The 22,557-nt window shown below is 39.3% G+C and overlaps 3 protein-coding genes and 1 long non-coding RNA gene across 4 annotated transcripts; 2 read left to right on the forward strand and 2 right to left on the reverse strand.

Moving 5' to 3' along the window:
- Window positions 1–1,083: 1,083 nt before the first annotated feature.
- On the reverse strand, window positions 1,084–4,538 carry asrij (OCIA domain-containing protein asrij). The gene is made up of 5 exons (XM_022794370.2): window positions 4,379–4,538; window positions 3,319–3,382; window positions 2,199–2,332; window positions 1,816–2,050; window positions 1,084–1,571 (listed from the first exon to the last, which is right to left on the reverse strand). The coding sequence occupies exons 1-5, from the start codon at window positions 4,472–4,474 to the stop codon at window positions 1,261–1,263; spliced, it is 840 nt and encodes a 279-aa protein (XP_022650105.1). The 5' UTR covers window positions 4,475–4,538; the 3' UTR covers window positions 1,084–1,260.
- A 6-nt stretch (window positions 4,539–4,544) lies between these two features.
- Window positions 4,545–12,418, forward strand: LOC147758850 (uncharacterized). Its single transcript, XR_015324029.1, has 2 exons — window positions 4,545–5,470; window positions 10,184–12,418. It is a non-coding gene; the product is annotated as an uncharacterized LOC147758850 (long non-coding RNA).
- Sec24AB (Protein transport protein Sec24AB) lies at window positions 8,664–18,858 on the reverse strand. The gene is made up of 4 exons (XM_022794357.2): window positions 16,421–18,858; window positions 11,707–11,820; window positions 10,268–11,476; window positions 8,664–9,691 (listed from the first exon to the last, which is right to left on the reverse strand). Exons 1-4 carry the CDS (start codon window positions 18,308–18,310, stop codon window positions 9,470–9,472), a joined length of 3,435 nt encoding a protein of 1,144 aa, XP_022650092.1. The 5' UTR covers window positions 18,311–18,858; the 3' UTR covers window positions 8,664–9,469.
- A 35-nt stretch (window positions 18,859–18,893) lies between these two features.
- Window positions 18,894–21,793, forward strand: LOC111245705 (proteasome subunit alpha type-6-like). The gene is made up of 3 exons (XM_022794385.2): window positions 18,894–19,128; window positions 19,892–20,188; window positions 21,138–21,793. The coding sequence occupies exons 1-3, from the start codon at window positions 19,057–19,059 to the stop codon at window positions 21,507–21,509; spliced, it is 741 nt and encodes a 246-aa protein (XP_022650120.1). The 5' UTR covers window positions 18,894–19,056; the 3' UTR covers window positions 21,510–21,793.
- Window positions 21,794–22,557: the final 764 nt, after the last annotated feature.

Raw genomic sequence — 22,557 nt, forward strand, 5'->3', positions numbered from 1 at the left:
TTGGGAAAAGGAATATATGGAGATTAATCCCAAGGACTCACGCATTAACCTAAAATATAGGAAGGAACACTATAATAAACTCCATTAAGTTACATAGGGAAATATCTCGCGTCAGACTGTTCTCATATATCAATAGCAATCAGAGCACGTGCAGCTTTGTACTTAGCTATTTTCAATTCTTTGTTGATTAATTTCGGCTTTTCCTAAAAAAAAGCTTATTCTTAGTGCTCTTCCAACTAGAAGTTTATTGCTATATTTAACTACTGCAGGAGAACAGTACTTTTTGCAGTAACAACGTGGGAAGACGACGAAATTCGTTGCCGTCAATGTGAAAGTTTGTCGAACAACGGAGCGCCAGCGTGGCCACAACGAGAGCCTAGTGAATGTGTAGAAAAATTTTGTGGTAAATGCATACCTAGATGGAAATTAGGTTTTTCTTTCAAGAAGAGATTAGCATAATCTTCATTCACTACGATGCTTTACGTCACATAATTGAAAACGCTACAAAGTTTCTCATTGAGCGCTTAGAAACTATGAGCACACAAATTTTTTTGTGGAACTGGGCATTTAACCTGCATCAGGTGGATCTGTTTTGAACGTTACGCCAGTGCAAAACTAAAAACTCTACTACACGCTGGCTCAGAAGATGTATTCAACGCACTACAGCAGCCAAAAGGAATCGTTAGTGTTTTGGTAAACGATTTTATAGTAGTTAGCATCCACATTTGGCCACCATTTTCTCATCTTAGGAATATCTTGTGCACATGTATGTATTTAAACAAGCTTAGAAAATCTATATCTCTTATAATGAAGATTAAATTTCACTACTCTATAATGGCGATATTAGCTATTAGAACTAACTTGTTCACATACATAGTAATTTATAAGTAACTTATATTAGAATCCGTACATTGTACGTCTTACTCTCCTTATCACTCTTCCAGAACGATTCAGATCCGAAACACATGACTCGCTTACTAGTGCATCATATACGCAACGACATTAGCTCATTGGCCTTGTTTTTAATCTAGGAAACAACTCCAGTAATAATAATCATCTATAAAGTCCCATAAAAAACGCACATTTCTTTTTTAAAATCCAACACTTTTAGTATTATTTAGATACTTCAGTTTCTGTTATCATTTCTATTAAGTGTGTTAACTAATCGAAGATTCCTTCCAACTTGTACAATACTAATAGGCATCTACCATTCCCGAGTCTTGATGCGAATTTTTTCGAATTCTATGATGCAAAGAAAAGTTAGTCTTCTACGAAATCGCCATATTTGTTTTTTCTCTGATAGCGTTTGTTTAGGTTGGAATCTTCGGAAGAAGGCAGCGATGGCAACGGCGCAGGTTGGGCTGCATAGCCCGAATATGACGGCGTTTGTGGCGCATCCGTTTGAAGGTCCCGACCTGACGGAGGATACAGAATACGGCCGCCATCACTTGTAAACCGTCTGTTTGCAAATTCGGCACGATTTTCACGTCGAAGATCGTCGAAAGAGCGATACCGTACCGGACTACTCTCCGAAGTTTCCCCGTCGGGCGGTAAGGCAGATGATGGTGAAACTGAAAATCAGCAGCACACAAAAACGGAAATGAACTACGAACTGTTGCACTGTTTGATGCTTACGTATCAGATTTGAATCCATTAACTCAAACAGTTCAACAGCAGATAATCGATTATGGATACGCATGAACCGATATAGGATTGACAGCCTCTAAAAACGCCTAAATCTGTAACCGGGTCGGATTAGGAACGTGGCGGTAACCCCAATGTGGCACTATTGTATCATTATCATCATATACTTACGATTAAGAGGGAGCCGCTCCCTTTGTTCGGCTTGACTGTACGATGACGCCGTACGAGACGTGTCTACGTCCCGGACGTCGTGAGTAGGAAAACCAAGTCCAGTATCAGGGGCTGTCTGGATAAAATTTACGGTGTCCTCCGCTGAAAATCTCCCTCTGTTTCTCCTAATACTTGCAGCTAGTGGTGAATTGGGTAGCGACAAAATCATATCCACACATCTGTGCCTATATGACCACTGGATTTAATTAGATGGTACAGGAAAAAATTTAACAAGTAATTTTATAGACATTTTAGCATATTATACATATACATACATATACTGAATGCGTCCACGCTTGAATTCACTGAAAATTTTTAACCAAACCGCAGATATAATTTTGTACCTTTCCCAATATATAAGACACAGCGCAGGCTCCGACAAGCTTGGGAACTGTGCCCCACTTTGGATGTGTCGTTAGGTAACCCGCCTTGACGGCCCATTGGATGGCGATACCCGAGAGAACAGCGAATGGAACACCTGTACAGTCAATCGGGATTGAAACGTGTTGAATGAACAACAATACAAATTGTTATTTCATGGAATGAGCATCAAGAAAAAAGTTGAACATTTCTTTAAACAGTTACTCCAAAATGAGGCACAATTCTTGGCCTAGTTACTTATTACTGTATTAAAATCACTAACCAAAAATGACTGCCCATTTCGGGCAGCAATTGTTCTTTACCTAAGATGGAAATCAATTAGTTTTGAAATGTGTACAGAGCGGCTGCACAAGGAGTAAAGAGAAACTACAGGAAAATGCTTCCGCTAATGTTGGCTTATCCTAAGACCTTGCTGCGGATTCATAGACAGGTTATTATCGTACATACCTTACGATAAGCACAACTCGATTCCATTCGGCCAATAGTTCAAAGTCAGATGCCATTTTTTTCGTAAAAAATTAAATTAGTAAGGACACTATAGGTAAAACATTAACACTAAGACAGTAGTAGCAGCGGATACGAATATCAAAGAAAAGCAGATTTGGTCTATCTCAACTGCGTCTATGTTTGAGCAAATGCCAATATCAGTTGCTGCTAGTATCTTAGTGTTCGTGTTTTAACTATAATGTTTTTGGTATATAATTTGGTAGGGTGCATTTTTAAATATAAATAGACTTACACTCCTTGTCGGTGTCAGAAGGCCCTTAGAACGATCGGTTAAGAATTTTTACCTCAGTTTGGTCGTTTATTACCCAAAAATTTTATCATAAGCTCAGAATAACCGACGAATTAACCCAACATGTTAAACAACCCCAACAGAAAATAGCTTAATATATGATCTACCCAAATGCTTCACAAAGCTATTTCAAATAAGCTATGAAAGTACCAATAGTTAAACTGTGCAGCTAACAAATTAAATCATATTTTCATTTTTAACCATTTTTACTCCCATTAATGGTCCATTAGAACGGCCTATATTAACACTACAGTTATAGGCGAAATTGAGAAATAGAGGGAACTTACATCTGTAGTAGAAGCTTTGACGATTGCATTCTTTTAATACGGCGATTTCTTCAGCGGTCAGATTCTAATACGACAAAGAGTAGAGAAATATTAAATTAGACAAGTCATAACAGTAAACGAGAAATATTAAATTAGACAAGTCATAACAGTAAACGAATATTAACGTTATCTTGTTGATGATTAGAATATTACAATGCGCTTTTATGACGAAATACCTTTAACGGTACTTCAGACATATATTTATTTAAATTATTTAAATATATCGACGCGAAACCCGAAATTCCTATTAGCTAACGAGGTATAGCAGTAGTCGTTGTTATTATTTTTAACTTACATACTGAAAAATTCTGACTCAACAAAACTAAAAACATCACAATTACGTGAGAGTATGGTATGACACCCTTGTGACATTTCTACCGGATTATTTGTATTCGGCAAATATTTACATGTTTGTACGGTTATATGTACAACAAATTTGCACATTGCCTAGTGCATTTAGATATATGTCTAATATATGTATGAAACGATTTATCGCTCAAGATTATAACATTTATAATTAAATTGTTTAAAAAAATCCTCTGCTTTTTGCTGCGTAATATTAGTCGTCACTACGAGCATAACGGCTGCGCCGTAAATCGGTAAAATCGATGCTGTTTCCATTGGCAATGAACAAATTTCGACGGTTCAATAATGTATTAGTTCAAATGTTATTCGTTGTTTGTTGTGGTATAATTCTATAACAGTTTGCCGGCATTATGGCCACCTAGGTTGGAATGTGCTCTCAAGTAATGAATGTGCGCGTTTTTATGTTTTGTAGGTTAATGCAGTCTTCAACATGTACAGCACAATGCCTTATTAATTTTTTCAATACATATTCTCAATCGTAGCTTTACAAAGGAATATAACTACCAAAATTTCTTTGGTTATAACAATGGCAGCAAACAGTGCAAGCTTGCGCAAAGTAGCATCCGATTTTTTGCAACGATAGACGAAACTTAGCACTGTAATATTCTTCTCGGTTTCACGATAGTTCTCTTTTATGTCGTACACTTATACGCACCTGAAACGGGTTCTGACGTTGGTCTGCCGGTTGTCGGGGCCTACTTTGTGCGGGATATGGGCTTCCGCCGGCTTGATTCATGCCTGGGCCCTCCATAGCTGTTGTTGAGATGAACGCATTGATGTTATCCTTGGCGAGACGGCTGGTTTTGGAGACTCGACTGTGCGCGAAACTCTGCTTGCCAAAAGAGCCTCATGTGCGTTATGCGTAAACAATGCTAAGAAACGCATTGTTTTTGTTTAAAACTAAACCGGAAATCATTAATAAAGTATTGTTTTTATATTATTAATAGCTAGACTAGGTATTAACCGTACAGACCGTCTATGCATTAAAAGTTGACGTTCACTATCATCTAGAAAAGTCTGTACTTACTGCTTTCTGAAATGTCAACAAGATGATCATAATCTAAATACACAGAGCATCTACGTAAAAATAACAAATACAATACCTGTATCTTGCATATGGCCCAATTGACATTTAAAGCCACTATTGATTATTCTACAAGATATTACGTCTGTTGGTTTATATCATCATTTTTAGAAGCAAGAGTGGGTCTTCTATGTCGGATTTGTGACAAATCTCTTGCAGGGGAACCTGCTGATATCTCTTTGGCTGGCTGTGTGAAACATATTAACCAATCAACACGCGTATTTTTACAAAGCACAAACAAATTTGTACTGATAATCGATGTCGCTTAAATATTTTAACAGCTTAAAACATACAAAAAGAGTGTAGCCTTTTAATGATATGTGAATTATATATTTTCGATAAGAATCATCGCTAGCTGGTACGCTCACAGACTTTGCAGTAACAGCCGAGATCTCAATCGTGCCAACTTTGTTTTACACACATTGATTTTTTAGGGTTTGCTTTTTAAATAATAAAGGTATTATATAAGAGGTAGTCAAAACATGTAGGAATTTGTTTGGTAATTGCGAAAGTTGCAAGTGTTATATAAAGACTTGCGATTTCGTCGCCGTAAGCAAACCAGGCACCCGATGCTCAATCTCAGTAGTATCAGTGCGTCCATTGTTCCTTAATTTCCGTCACCGTAACTGTATCATCCTTCGCAACCATGCAAACGTTTTACTGGTAAGTATCAGTATATTTGAGAAGTGAGAAAATTTTAAAGTTAGCCAGCTTGTACAAAAAAAAAAAGCGAAAGAATTGAGAAAATTCATCGCATCTTCTATTAACAATTGCCTGAAGTGTGCGCATTCGAACATAATCACTATACGAATATTTCAGTCTCTGCTTGTTTTCTTTCAGTAGCTGTGGCTCCTATAGATTAAATAACATCGCCTTCAACGTCATACTCCATGAAGCTCTTAAAATGTCAGATATCTCCTATTATATGAAGTGACAATATTCGTGTCGCTAGTTTATGAGTGCTTCTAAAACAAAGTAGATATTTGGGCCAAATTGGTTGTATGTGTTGACTTATACATTTCAGAAAAACATGTTTATTCAATGTAACTGCCATTTGATTCAATTACAGTCCCAATTCGAGGTTGAAACCACTCACAAACCGTTTTCGGAAGTACATAATAACTATGCGTATTGTTTTTTAATGAGAGTCGCGAGTAAAGTGATACTTCTAATCCAGACTCGCTGAAGCCTCGCCAGACTCAAATACCCTCGCCCAAAGAAAAATATTCGGTAGGCGCAAAGGTAGGCTAAAGATTACAAGATAAAAGCTTAAACCGCAGAACATACCGAATGTAAGAAACCCCATTAAAGTCAGTAAAAAAAATCGTTAAAGAAGGAAAATCGCCATAGAAAAGGCCATAGATTAAAAATAGTTTTACCTAAAATCCAAATCTAGCACCACAAATGGCTTTTTTATGTATATTTTATGAGTTTTCAATCCCTTTAGCCTAAATTTTATTCTTTGTTGAAAGAATTCATGCCTGAAAAAATTCATTTTGATGCTTAAAGCTGCAAAAAGATATTCTCAATTGGTGAAAATAATTTCTGGATGTGTTGAACCAACACTACGCATTCGTAAGAGAGCTTCACAGTTTCAATATCACGGTTACACCAACCGACACCCATGATCGGGTCTGTCGTCTCGCACTTCTCTGAGTAGCTGAGTCTACATAAACCTACTATAGGCCTTCATGCTAGCGTCCTACTTTACATACCATACTTTACCTATCAATAGAATTAGCATTTTCAGCAGAAGTCGCCTCTCCACATGTAGTATATCCTATTAAGCTGTCTATGTTCTACACTACTCTAATACTAATATATTACAACAGCTTTTTTACTGTAAGATAGACATTTTTATTTAAATAATAATAATAATAAGTGATCATCTTAGTTGATATTAATCAAGACCAGAACGTGCTGCTCTTTCTCGCATCGCTGTTATCGACACGCAAAATAAACCTTACCTTGTTCTTGAAACCACCTCGAAGGCAATCTACTTCATTATTCTCTCACCGACAGCTACATTGTGACCACTTTTCGTCAATATTAATTATTAACTATGATTAATAAACCTGCTATTTCCATGTGGGTTAACCCACCTTGGCGTCTCGGAAGCGCCCTGAAGCCGGTTTTTTTCTCTGCGTTTTCGACACTGGAAGTTCCCCGCATTATTAATCACTTTACAACGTTTTTCGTACGGTTTTTATTTTTCGTTTGCACGTTATAATAGCACGTACCATGTGCTTAGTATCTAAAATATCTAAGCATAATATCTAAAAACTGTATTATCAACCAGCTTTTTCAATCCTATATGTCTGTACGTGCGTGACTTTATCTGTCTGTTTATTACTGGCCTGTGTGGGTGTACGTGTGTGTATGTGGTGTATGCAACCGCATGCCTAATTTGTCTTGGTTATAACTTAATGCATATTTATTCATTCATACATTCATTGCAATTAGGTTTCAGTTTATAAAACTGTTTAACTAAATATGTTCTTGTGTAGCTAGATTTTACTTTAATGTTATTGTCACGACATCTTGTTTGCTCGTCTATTCTCTTCGTTTTTCTTTTCGCTTTTGAACTTATTTCCTGTTCTATTCGCGCTCTCATCCACCTGTATTCTTCAATTCGACGAAAAGGTTCGTTGCCATGGAAATCGTTCCATTAAGAGCCGAATTCTCTCTTAAGCTGTCAAAATCGTGCAAAGCTCAACTTCGACCGTTTCGCCAACCATCTCGTTCATGATAATAATCGCCAGCTCACAATGAATTGACATCTTCCACCAAATTTTCTCGCATCTTCTCCTTATCCTCCTGCACTGCTTCATGATAATATTTGTATTCTATATATTCTAATGTGATTTGACATCGTTCGCTGTGCCTATTTTTTTTTTACCGATCTCCTAATAAATATGTACAATAACATTGGGTTACCTCAATTCATTCTGCTGCACGTTGAGGCAACACTGACGCAGTGAGCACTTTGCACCACTGATCCTACGCACCGTGCTACCGCTGTTGTATATGACGTCAGGTAGGTATTCTTCATTTATTTTTTAATTTTGTTTCCTTCTGCTGCCATCAACTCCCACTCAACTTCTCCTATTATTACTTTTATTATTATCAACATTCGCCAAATCTTCGTGATTTGCTCTATGCAAGCACTTTCGGCAGCATGGAAATAAACCGACATGGTAAGCAATTTTGTTTGGCTTCCCTGTGACTACTACAAATATTCAACATAACCAAGGCTCGTACGAGAAGTATCGCGTGTAACCACACCAGAGTTGGACCGCCTTTTTCCGAATTCACATTTCTCTTTACTTTTGCTTGATCTTCATGTCGCTTGTTTGCCTCCTTTTCGTGCTGTAGGTTTTCTCTACAGATACGCAAAAATTATTATTCCAATCAAGCAGCTCGCTGACAATGCGTGTGACAGTTGAGCGCTATATCCGTTATTCGTTGGTCGTAAGGACGACTTTTTGTTAACGTGAATAGCAATAATTTTTACGTAATTATTCTATTAACGACAATGTAGCCTCTTTAATAAACCAACAAGCGAATGACAATTCTCTTTAATTAGGCTCTTAATGATATCTTGAATGCAGCTGTAAATGAAAGCATGGACATTCAAGGAGAAACCGTCAACTGAAAGAATTTATGGCACCTGGACGTTATAGCGTATATACGCACTTTTGGCATATTTTTTTACTTGCCAATCCTATGATGCCTGGGTCGGAACCTGCGTAAAATCTTAATAATAACACTAATCTTCTAATGGACGGGAATCAATACAGAGATACAATTATCTATTACGCGACAGTTAGCTTACGCTCCATACAGGGGTCAGATAATCGCTCACAGAACAACATTTATTTTGTCAAATGTGCTGGTGTGACAAATTGAACTGTAAACAAAAATAAACACGCTAGCCTATACGGAAAATTCCTGCAGGGTGAACGCGCTCAAATGTCAAATGCCACTACTTGCCTTATCTCACCCAACTGATGCCGCTACCAACCTTCGCCATTTAGCAGTCCATGGTACTGCGGGATTCGCCTGTTCTGCATCGCATGTTAAGTGTGTTAAGCCTTATCTTTTTGTAACCATCCTCTATCGTTACTTAGGAGTGCCGTAGTTGATGCTTCTCGTTCTTTATTTTTAGCTAAACTAATCAAGTTTCTAGTGCAAAAAAACGATGCCAAATACTGACGTTGTCACGTCCAATCACAAATCGCTTGTTCTTTTCTTGTACCTATGAACAATCACCCCAACTTACTTGAAGATGACTGCTTCTGTCCTTTTTTTGACACCCTTACCTGTAGGCCCAGCCCTTTCGAAAATTATGGTTCGAACGGGTCTTTTTTTTTTTTTAATAATTAGTTCCTTGTCTATAATGATCAGCAGCGTAACTTTTTCTATTGGCAGCTTAAGCTGTAGCAACTCACTCCTATGAGTTGTCGCGCCTAGATTTAGACCTGTCATCACTTTGCGTCGTAGCTCCTACGAACAAGCGAATGTAAACCTCCAAAAAATACAAACCACTTGTTGGTAGATTAGATTATCGGAGATAGCAACATCAGTCATATAAAATTCTACCAATTCAACAAACAGGAAGGCGAAATCGTAGACGATCACCGGGATACGGAAACGAATGACTTAGTAAGAATCAAGCAGGTTGCGTAGATGCTGTAGAAATTCGTAGTAGGAGAGGACGCTCTCGCCTCGGTCATTGACCATATATTGCGTAAATAGTTGGCGAATTTGTGAATCCTCTCGGATGACCCGTAGTGGAGGGGTGACCGTATGACGATCGCCAACGTACGACACGAAATCGCGAATCCGTTCAGAGTTCTCGTTCGATAGCTCAGGCAAGCTTGTCTGTGGTCGAAAAAAAACATCAACATTTGTTAGTGTGGTTGCCTTCACTGGGCATCTGCGGTTGTACATAATCAATTGATTGGGCACGAGATAGTTCCCAGTGTCGCCCAGTTTTGTTATTCGGAATGCACTATCTCTTTCTAGGACGCATCATTTGAAAATTTGCCTAGCTATTCCAGTCTTTACCGTCGGCTAATAATGTTTGCTCACACATTCTGTTTTTATTATTGTTGTAATTAAATGTCACCCGTATAAAATACAAAAAGAGTCAAGCTTATTCTCCCAATTTATGTCTGTATGATAACGATGCCTTTCATATCCTAAAAAAGTCAACTGCTGGACAAATATAGTCCTTTATCGATTTACTTTGGGAAGCCATAGATAAAGAAATTACATACGAAAACACGTATCCAGATGCTGTTAGGGCGTGCCAAGAAGTGGGTTGAAGATAAAGGAAAGTACCTCTAATACATTTTTTTTTTTCACTTCTAGCTCAGCTAGTTTTTCAATTTTGAAGTCCACTGGATTTACTTATAACACTACTGAAGAAAAATAGTGGCATCCACTAATACGTACCATCGAATCCGGTAGCAGCGAGAACTTTGACACTCCAAATACGTTCTGGAGTAGTTGCGGTGATAGCCTTCCGCCTACATAGACGAACAACGTGTCAATCGTTTCCAGCAAGTACAGTCCATTCTTGTCTACCTTCTCGAACGATAGCTGTAGCCGCGGTGGTAATTGGTCGGGTGGCAACTGCAGATGAAGTGGATATAGCGCCGGATAAATCTGTAGTAACAATTTGTCTAGCGGGAGGTTCTTAATCAGCTCCATATCGTATATTCGATCGTCCAGCTTCGTCGATACACCGACACGGAATGCTCGTTGCTTTAGTAACCCGAGCACGTATAGCGGAAGTGTTTTGCAGTTGGGCATAATCATTAGCCCGCCAGCGGTTGAGCGTTGAGTAAGTGAATATGCGTGGCAGAGGTCGCTGGCAGCGTTGATAAGAGCGTCTCTGGCGTCGCTAACCGAACAGCTAAGACTTCTATCAACCGCCATCTTGGCTAGCAAACCAACCACGGCTTCTTGATCGGCCCCTTGCAAGATGTCTGGCAGAAGGGCCGATACCGGTAGACATAACGTATGAACTCGGATTCGCCTTTCGCCTTGCGACGACGTATACAGCACAGCGGCCTGGAATACGGCCGCGTTGTACTCTGTTAAATTTTCCTCGATGCTTACTTGCATAGCATAGCCCGTATCCGGATTGACGGTTGGTAACGACAACAGATCCGTCGACCGGACGAAAAAGTTCCCATGGAACGTGTGCAGCTGGAGACCCTTCGTACAGCGAATCCGCATCACTGACTCAAAACCGACCTTGCGAGTCAAATAGTGGCGCAGCTGACCCGAAAAGCGCTCCACCTGATCGGGCGTTTGCGTAACGTGGAATCGTGAATAATAGTACACATGGCCTGAGGAAAACTTCGAGATGCCTGCTAGAGTCGCCAGATCAGCGAACTGCGAGCTCAGTAGAAAGAGATCGACGCCAATCTGCTGGCCTGAGCAGTCGAGAGCGAGTTTCTTGTAGAAATCGGTCGCTGGATTCAGATTGACGACATCTTTAGCCGAGCGTTCATTCGGGTTCTCCCGCGACTGGAGTGCACCTGGACCCAGATTCGGTAGACAACACTGAAACACTGATACACGGCCTCCAACGGGCGCGAGCAACTTGTAGGCTGCCTGAAGGGCGGCACCCAGACAGTTGCCCCCACCGCCGGACTGAAATTTGACAGCAAAGGACGACGTATAATGAGAAAACAAAATGGCGATCGGATGCACCTATTGAAGACGGACGGCATTTAAACTGCAGAAAAGCACTAGCAGTAATAAATGTTCCTATTTCGACGAGCAATAAATACGAACGCAATTTGTCAAGGTACATGTGAACAGCTCAGCATAAATCTATGCGTTATGTGTAGAATTAAAGAGCTGCCTTATGTTAGCCTTACCTGTGTCTTCCCCAAAGTTAACAGCAATTCCCGGACTTGCTCTCTACATTCGTTTAAATTGCACAAAAGATCTTCTGGTGTTGGAATGAAAACGTCATTCACATCAGTTATCACCTGTAACAACAGCAGGACGGAATTTATCTATATAAATATTTAGTCACTTTGTTCAAAACGACACCAAAGTGTCAAAGATGGCAGTTTCTTAAAATCATCGTAATGAATTATCATCCATGCAATAATTAAGGTATGATCATAATCGTGTGAGAGAAAACTACTGTGCGTCCACAGATTGTGTAAAGAATGCATCTATTGAATCACGTAGAAGAATGACGCCATATTAGCACTTAAATTGAATTTGATGAAAAAAATTAGGTAAACGAGCCGCTATGATATATCATAGCTAATTTGAACAAAAAAAGTAATGTGTACTATTATTTATGCGTTTAAGTAGAGTGTCCAATGTAGCTCAATAAGTACTTTACAGATCCTTTTTAGTCATTTTCTACAACTGCTATTTCGTATAATTGACAATTAAGTTTCATTGAATCAAAGTTTACATTGGAAAACAATGAGTAGATATTAAGAAATAATCTGTGACACAATACGTGAAACAAAAGTTAGTGGCACATCATGGAGATTCGTGCAATCGATCGTATCATGTAACGTTTTATGGCCTTTGTTTATAATAAAAATAATTTTATTACATAGAAAACCTAGTGATCTCTAACAATCTCGATGAACGGGTAGTTGTTTTTAGTGCTTCGTTTACACTTGCATGCCATATCAGTCATGGGTTCCTCCTGCTTCGTCCTGTCAATCTCTATTTCCATAGACATTCTAATAATAATTGCAACATAAGGATGCTTATGTCGACTGTTTATCACATCACGTAATATTCGCATCTATGTGCAAGAGATGTGAAAGTTCTCTAAGCTACTATTTCTCAACCAGTTACGAGGTCTATTTGCCAATAGTCAGCATGTGCCTAAACCAACTTAACATGCGGTACACTGGCGGCATTATATCATATCGTTCTTTTTCACAGATGGCGCAGGTGAATTTTTCTAACAACGGAGGATAGCGATGGTTTCAGCAATTCTTCAGCCACTGCCCCACTGAATTCAAGAATGCGGCTTTTAGCATTTTTCGAAAGTTATCAATTCATCACACCAATGAATTTGGTAACAAAGCATCTATCCTTACCAAAAAAGTCGGAACATGTTCCATATTTGAAAGTTGTTTTGCTCTTTGACATCACAGTCCCATGAATCGCAGTATGAGCTTTGATCGAAGTTCAACTCAGCATCTAAAAGTAAAATCGAAACCAACCTCCGTTCCGATTTTGAGAAAGCTTCTACAACTTCTGAAAGTTCGACTCAGCATCTAAAAATAAAATCGCAACCAACCTCCGTTCCGGTTTTGAGAAAGCTTCTACAACTTCTGACTTTAATGCCAACTAAAGGTAAATCGACACACGGCAATGTCAGGGATTAATATTGTTGGAATATAAAAACAACACACTTGAACAAAAAAAAACAAACTTTTTCATTGGAACAAATAGTCCTAAGATTAGCCAATCAAAACGCTGTCATTTATCTTTTTTTCCTATAACCCCATTATGATGATGATGATGCTTACATTACTTTTCTTCTCCTTAAAATTATTATTATTATTGTTGTTACCGCATGTTAGTGATAAGAGAAATAATAATAAGCATGTGCGTAGTTCGACTCAGTTAATAATGGACCTAGAAAGTTAAGACTGACTAAATTCTCGCCGAAAAAACGTACAACAGGCAAACTCTTGAAAAGTGGTTCAAGGCTTTTCAAATATATGACCCGTCTTAAGACATATTTAGTGCCTACATCTATGTGATATTATTGTATTGATGGTTAGATTGCTAAAGTGCCAATGAAACATTATCGACGACAATTTTTCTCATACATTTACTCCGTTTTGCCAGTAGAGCGACAGGCAGAGAAACAATTCAATAACTGCGGTCTGTCGGAGTTGAACAAGGCTTAACGTAAGAGAATCCTGCACCAAATTAATTTATATGCAATAGTTGCAAATGATGGATTTTTCCTTAGTCCATTGGACCCTGTCATCTACGCATTGATTCATGTAAAAGCATCCATCGAGACAATACGATATCATTGGTAAATAGCTGCTTACCCCATTAAGACAAATGGACAGAGTGTGGTCCATACAATAGAGCGATGTCTTCGGGAACATCTACATTTCAAGCAACCACAAATGCCAACGAATAACTCAACTACTAACAGATTACTGTTGCTGTTGATATGGAAGCGTTTGACACGTAAAAACCCGGTTACCTCTCACAGTGCCAAGGCGAACTTCCGTTCTTGCGCAATGAGATGCAAATATGAACTGACTGCCTCGATACACATATATTTACTGATAATAATTCGTACTAACTTGCATATATCAGAAAAATATATCAAAAACTATAATTGGGGTCGCCATTAAGCAGCACTCTGGAGGCTCTAACTGCCAGCACGCGCACAGTTTAACGAGGCGTTTTTTGAATAACTCAGATCGATAATGTATATATCAGACATTTAAAGGCTACAGTATCGGTTTTCTGGTTGTACTTATCGCTCAACGATTACATGCATGAAAAGATTGGAGCGGTTAACATGCTCTATACTAGGGGCCCAGTTACAAATTCATGGAGAGAATGCACGCAGAATTCGCGGAGAAATGCTATTGCGCTATTTGTATTATGACATTATCAAAGAAAACATTGAAACTATGGTGATCTCAGGCACACTTTTGTTGTAGGCACGGAAGAAACTAACTTAAGGATGAAAGCAATGCAGAACAACAGGGCACCACAAAACTAGAAGTAGAATTGTACATTTGACCGTAGGATAGTTTTAGTGAAATGATCTAATACCAATGTATTCACTGACCATTATATAATAATAATTATTATTAACATTCATATTACATGTTTGAATCTCACTTGGCATGTATGGTCGAAGCATATTTCCCGGTTACGGCTTTTTTTTGGCATAACTTTTGAATGCTTTTCCTTTTTTTACATGTTATGTAAAAGGTAGTTTTATGCACAAGTTAAATGACTTAGCCCTCAATGTCTTGCTTTTAAGTTATTTATGATACATCGATTCCACAGATATAACTTTATGCTTCTTAAACCTTGCCTAAGTTCAACAACAACTAATCATCATCATTGTCATTCATCTCTATTCGACACAGATGACGCTCTTCTTGTTCACGGAGTGTACCGGTTTACTACATGGCAATCTCTATTTTTACATTGAAACTAATGTTATCACCATAAACTCATGCATTTAAAACGTAATCGAGCAGTTAAGAAAAGTGTTTACGACTACTTTTCGGAATGCAAACCTTCTGAATCGCTTTAGTAACTACCCATGGAGATCTTTGGATTAACGTTTTAAAGCTTAACGGCTATCCCGTTATTTGTCAATGACAGTGAGTGTCATTTATACAATATATTGAGAACATTTACTCGATGCGTATGTCGTCCACGCTGAAAAGTGCTTGCAGAGGTCGAAGTAATTCAGATCTTTACGGCGTCAATAGAGTTATTTTTCTACGCAGCTACTTTGTTTTGATAAGACGGCTCATCCTGGAACAATACTGAATCCTTAACTTTGGTTAAACGCTGTCTTAGTTATAGTGGCTCCGAGGTATTATTTTACCGTCAACAAGCAATTGTACACAGTTAAGCTGCTCACGTATAGCCGATGATAAGCGTCACGGCGACACCAGTACATTTTTCATTGGGTAGTTGGGTACCCTTAGAAATAGAATACAGTATACATTATTATAGGTTTGCAAGTCATTGTGAGGAGAAACGCAAAGTAAACAGCGGTGTTCTTGAGGGCCGATGGTATAGGGCGCTACCATCACGAACATAACAAAACTTTTTTAATAGCGTTGTTAAGCAAGCCGAAGTGGCAAGTTTGTTTCAGTTCCTGTACATACGTCGGCAAGCGCAACGATCGAGATCCAGGTGCCATCGGAGACAAGGCAAACAACAGAAAATCGCATTCGAGCTTGAGATGATAATGAATAAAGCTGAAGGAAGTTCATATATTTTTCAAGATACATTTAGAATGTATAGGGAAAATCCATATACGCTAAAAAAATGTGTTCGAGCGGATCGTCTAATAATGTTATTTTTACGTTTAACAAAGGTGCATTGATTCTCAAGTTCAAAGTGCATGGCTTACGTATTGTACCTGAAGAGACAATTGTTTACTTTTTTTTCGAATATTTTATATGATTTATATTGGAGGAATTAATCTAGTAGCGACAATGTCAATAAAAGCAATCTAGCGTAATAGCAGTCAAGCAGAGAACTATGAACTGTCCAAAGGATTCGAACATACAACAATTTAACCAAAAATGGCCCGATAAATTCTAGATACGATTATTGTTAAGTCTTTTCCAGTCTTTCCAGAGGCATGCTTTGTTTTATCCCTAGTTGAGTGATGATAGTAAATTAGCTAGTTGATAATAAAAAGCTGTAGAAACGTATTTGTGCCACAAACAAAAGGCTAAGTAAAGCCGCAAAGTAACTTTAGGTATATATATATATATATATATATATATATATACAATAATTTACATGGTTTAGAATTTCTGTTGCAATATATGAATACCAAGTGTACAATGATTAAAATACAGTTAGGCTCACCATTTGTCTAGGCAATCCGCTTCCTCCATCGAGGGAGTAAAAGTGGACGGCAGAGTCGAAGGTAATAAACCCAATTGTTGTCCGACCATCTCCCGGAATATGGTCGAGGCATTCTAGAATCTGATCAGTGGTGACCTTGAGATAGCCAGTCTCGACTGCTTGAAAGCTCACATCCATCACGAAGAGATACGTTGCCGCTTGCGGTGGCCGGACCATGTATTCGGTGGGCGCGATGTATTCCACGGTTCCGTGCTTAATTTCCGGCCGCAACTCGGGATCTCCGAATCGCCCCGTGACGGGATCCTGCAGGAAGTCGGCTGGTAAGTCATTCAGCCTGAAACATATGTTGCATTTCCATCGTGTTCGATCAATAAACTGGATAAACGGATTGATATAGGTTCGACAAGCTCGACACCGTACAATTGTTGGGACCTGGAGAACAGGCAGCCCCTGTAAGTCTTTAAATGGTTGCAGCAAGATTCCAAGTGGCAATCGGGATTTCTGTAGCAACGACGACGTCTCAGGCACCTTTACCATTGTGCAGCGCATGACATCCGGAGAACAATTTCTACTCGATAATTCGCTCAAAGGAAGCTGAGCATTGAGTACGTCACGTTCCTGAAGAAGGTTTACGGGCTCAACACCCCACAATTTATTCATACCTTCCCGAACTGATAGCCCAGCCATAGGACTAACTAGATTTGAAGCGTAATCTCCATTATCTCCATTGGGGTAGCCTTGGCCGTTATATTGAGGTCCTGTACGGCCCATTTGAGGAGCAGACTGTGATTGCTGATTTGCTGCTGGATACATTGGTCGGCGAGCCTGAGCTGGTCCTCCTTGAGGTAAACCTTGCAGTGAAGATGTTGTCGGATGATCTTGAAGAGGAGGCACTTGAGGCGGGCTGCTTACGGGCACTCCAAAAGGTATCGACCCTCGGGGAGGTGACTCCGGTTGATACCCACCAGGACCGATTGCTGTGTCATTATACTGAGGTCTTGCAGGTACGGCTAAACTTGTTGGAACCGGAGGTCCATTGTTAATTGGCGGTATCGGGGGCACAGTTGTAAGCGGAGGTCCAGGGTAACTGGTATTCTGAAGGCCCTTATTTTGATGAGGTCCTAGACGACCGGCATGCGAGAATCCTACATTTTGGGGCGGTTCATTTATAAACGTTCCGGGTTGTTGGGGGCTCGTAATTGGAGAGCATGGTGGAGGTCCTGGAGGAAGCCCATTAACCGCCGGTCCTAATGCCATACCGAAATTTTTTGAAGCAGTCTGTTGTACCCCATTGAAAGTCGTTTGCTTCACTGGTGGTCCATTTAATAAAGGCTGCTCTTGTTGATGTTGATTATTGTACATGGGTATTTCTTTGTGTTGTGGAAGCTTCTGTGATAAAGAACCGAATAGGTTTTGAGCCTGGAAGTTATTGGCAGGCTGAGGGAAGCCTCCTGGCGACCCCGGTGGATGCGCTTGATTGAACGAAACTGGCGTGCAGGTAGATGAAACAGTTTTTTGCTTGACAGGTGGGCATGTTGCAGGCGCATTGGTGTTGCGAACATCCTGCGGGAAACCTCCTGGGGGAGGGGGCATTGCGTGGCCATAGTTCTGCTGTGGAGGAGCGGAATTGACCTGGTCGGCGTAAAGCTGCTGTTGCTGTGGTAAAACATTAGTTCCTGAGGGCCTATAGGGGGGTACCTGAATAACGGGCGTTCCTGTTACAGGTGGCTGAAACCACTGTTGCTGTCCCGTGGACTCCTGTTGTTGATTGTTATTACTACTGTTATTGTTCATGCTGCTTGTAACCAACTGTGCGTTTCTATCGAGACTGTGATTGGGTATATCACTCGGTTGTTGCGATCGTGTGCACTGTAGAATTTGGAGGCTCATTCCAGGTGGACTTCACACACTGCACTCTACTAGCCGGAACTTCACTTTTATAACCAAACCGACCTCCACCTAGAAACACTCTACAATATTAACAACACACCACCAGCCTATCAACTAACGAAACAGTAGCACCAAACTCTCGATTCGAACAACGCAGGAAAAACTCATACACGTCAGCTTCCGACGTTTAAGATGACGCCTATCAGCTGGCTTAGTTTGAACTTTGGCGCGCAGTTAATCTGTGTGTGTCGTCGGGCAGCAATCGCGCAAGACAATGCTTAGGCCGATCAACGTAATGACCGTATTTGTTGTAGCAAATAACCGAAGTACACGAATTTCTGTTTCAAGAAAGCTGCATGACACAATGGTAATAACTTCGTAAAAAGCATAGATGTAATAAACTTTTTTGTGGTTTGATTACCACCGGTTCTAATGTAGATACGTCTTTTCTGTGTATGCTTTGTAAGCTAACATAACTAAATATACCTTTAGGCTATGTTCTCTAGGTTTCTAGAAGTGTTCGTGGTTTTCTTACGACAGTGTTAGGTTAATGTCTGTTCTGCAGATTTGCTACAATTGAGCTACACACAGACGGCAACTGAGCCGTGTGCGTTGGAATCTACCGATTATTTACTAGTCATCTTAGCGCTGTGCATACAGATAGACTGGGGGCCGACTGGACCGGCTTGCCATCATTTAGGACGGTTTTCCAGTGTTACAAAATTAACTTAACCGAAGTCAAGAGAATGTCTCGTGGAACTTCAGCCGGTTTCGACCGACACATTACGATCTTTTCGCCAGAGGGTCGCCTGTATCAGGTTAGTTTTGCTGTTGACCTACTCAAATATCTAATAGCACTCATATATTTGGATAGTATTTCACGGTTTTCCTCGAATAGGTTGCTGATTTTTCTACCATCCAAAACCTGTGCAAACTGATATTAAATTTAGAGTTCGCGCCTAGGTTAATATAATTCCAACCGAATACTGTATAAATAGTATGAACTTAGAAATTGCATATAGACATATGCTAAAAAGGTATGATCAAAACCTTTACAATCAGATGCACAGGACGCTAAAATAAAATACAAAACGAGGGAAATGTTTCTATTTCTTGACAAGTATCGTACGGGTTCTGCCAGCAACCTTTGAAACGCGTACATCGGAGGCTGCTACAAAGAACTTTATTATCAGTGCCGCTCTTCTTGACTAAATGCGCCTTTTACTTCTTTGTATACGAATTGGAGAACATTAGCAACAAAGTAATTTACGTATTTAATATGCTGGAAGGTTTTTAGTAAATCCGGTTTAGGCATCGTGTCATCTTAACCTGTGTAAAGCAGTAATACAAATGATATCATTATGTACTCGCCTTAGTGCTGACAAATGCTTTCCTGTAACCAGATTTCAATTTGAGTAAATGTCCTACTCTGTAAATGAATCGGAACATGTATTAACAACACACGTTTTGGGATTCATTAAATGTAGAAGTCGCGTCCCATAAGTCGCATGAAACTCGAGTCTTCGTTTCGAGAAAGAAATGTGCTACGACGTAATATTTTGGTCCGTCATTCGTTGACAGGTGGAATATGCGTTCAAAGCGATCAATCAGGGAGCCCTCACATCTGTAGGAGTTCGAGGCACAGACACCGCCGTGGTTGTCACTCAGAAGAAAGTTCCTGACAAGCTTCTCGATGCCTCTTCAATCAAGCACATTTTCGTTATTACTCCGCGGATTGGCTGTGTGATGACTGGTGGAGTAGCCGATTCCGCTGCGCAGGTGCAGCGGGCACGTTTTGAAGCTGCTAATTACAAGTACAAATTTGGGTATGATATTCCAGTTGACATCCTCGCTCGACGAATCGCCGATATTTGTCAGGTACTATTTTTTGTTGATTATATTAAATGTCTTTTTGATCGCAGAATTATACAGCTTATTCTTCTAAATCTATGTTGAAAAGGCGCAGTTGCATGACAGAACATTATATACGGCTACTAGAGATACTATTTTTTTACGACATGTTAGAGGCACTCTCCTTTATTATACACTTTCCCTACCGCTCTAGCAGCTCATTAATGCACGTTCTTAGATCTAATTTCTCTGTCAAAAACAAATCAATATTGGAATATGCTTGTTACTCTCTTCAGTATGGAAAGTTCTGTAATCACATGAGCTTAGGTATGTATATTATAGCGAACTATAGCTAAAAATAAGCAGGCTAAAGTCAACCTTAAATATTAATTTGCTCAATCTAGGAAGTAATTCAGGCATAGCGATTAAGGTCTAACGTTATCATCAATTAACCAGAGTGCGTGCTTTCGATTGTCTTAAAGATCTGAAGCAAGCTAAGCATAGCTTTTGGGCGTAAAGCTCTGTTTATGAAAAGCTTCTTCGATTACAGCGATACGCTTTTATCCTGCGGTAACATCTAGTCACCTCCTCGCTGACTTTCAGCAGTTCGACTTTTACCCTTGAAACGCTTGCATTTTTCGTGTACTGTATTTTCCCTTAACACCTCTTTGCCTACTGCTATTCAATACTGTATATTATACATGTGTACGATATAATACTGTAATATTCGATGAATTTACCTAACGTTCCGGCCTTCAAGGACCAAACACTTATTTAAATAACGTATTTACGAAATTTTGAACTAGAGGCGCATAGTTTAAAAGCTATTGAATTTCAGAGCTCGTTGGATTCGCTTGTAACAGCCTAATATGTATTGTGACGAACGATTTTGTTTGCCCAAATGGCAGTACCTGGTCTCATTTATAAAATATCTGAATTATTTTTTTTCTGATTTGCATTACCTTCGTTTGCTCAGATCTACACGCAAAACGCCGAGATGCGTCCCCTTGGTTGCTCTATGATGCTCATTTCGTACGACGATGAGCAGGGTCCAATGCTGTACAAATGTGATCCTGCTGGTTACTTTTGTGGCTACAAGGCCACATCTGTTGGTGTCAAGCAGACCGAGGCAATATCGTATCTTGAAAAGAAATTTAAGAAGAAGTCGGACTATGATCAAAACGAGACAATTCAGTTGGCCATTTCAACGTTGAGCTCCGTCCTCGCCATGGACTTCAAGCCCACTGATATTGAAGTAGGAGTCGTTTCGAAGAGCGAGCCCCGTTACAAGGAGCTGACGCACGCCGAAATTGAAACACACCTCACAGCGATCGCTGAAGAGGACTAGGTATAACTAATCTTTGCAGTACATTGATTATCTTTGAAATCCCACGCAGACATACATACAGCGCATATCGCCACCCATGTATGTCAAGTTGCTAGTTGGCTGTCACAGCAGGCTAAAATAAGAATGCCGTCGTTAAAATCATTGAGGAAGAACATCAACCAGAAGGTTTTAAGTGGCTGTAGAGAAATTTGGACTCTTAGACATTACGGGTATTATTGTGCATATGTGTCCGTATATTTCTGTGTGAAAGGGACGCCATTTAAGAATAAACTAGTAAAAATACATTTTGGTGTTATTTATCTACTACAGCGCGTTTTTAGCGATACGATAAACTAATTATGTAGAAATATTCTAAGCAAGGCATTTATTGTTTACTCAGTGGTTGTTAGATTTTGCGAATACTTAGTACTCAGGAGTTCTCATTAATAAAATTTATTGTTATACAATTTGTAGATAAAAATCTGTTAATTACAATAAACAAAATTGCTTTCTAGTGATCTACGGTATACCTATGGTAATTATGTGGACAATTTGTGTAATTGACATAACACCAAAAATTACAGGAAGGGAAACTCTCGAAAGAAGTTAATCTTAGCTTCTTTCAAAATAGATTATGAAAATACGAAAATATATGACGAAATACGAATATATGAAAATGAGGAGAACTTTTAACGATGTTTCCAAAGTAAAGCCTTGATAAATGTTTTATTTTTAGAAACCTTGTCATCCTTAGGCTTAAACCCACATTAACTAAATTTGAATTAGCTTGCAGCTTATTTTTACCTCAGTTGCACGCACGTTCTCACAGTTACCTTACACAGACCTCGCGAAATTTAAGAAAGGAATTAATCTAATATATACCTCAAGATTTTCGTCAGACATTCCGTCTAAATTACTGGGAGTTACAATAGTTCATCTGTGAGATTACCGGCTTGAGCGAGAAATTTAAATCGTGCTGTAATACCATTTATTTTGATGAAACAAAAACTTATTTTTAAAAGAAAAAATTCAGCCTTTGTAACAGACGACGTAAATGCTCCTTTTGGTA

Source organism: Varroa destructor, unplaced genomic scaffold, assembly GCF_002443255.2.
Source record: "Varroa destructor unplaced genomic scaffold, Vdes_3.0 BEIS01000001.1, whole genome shotgun sequence".
Lineage (NCBI taxonomy): Eukaryota > Metazoa > Arthropoda > Arachnida > Mesostigmata > Varroidae > Varroa > Varroa destructor.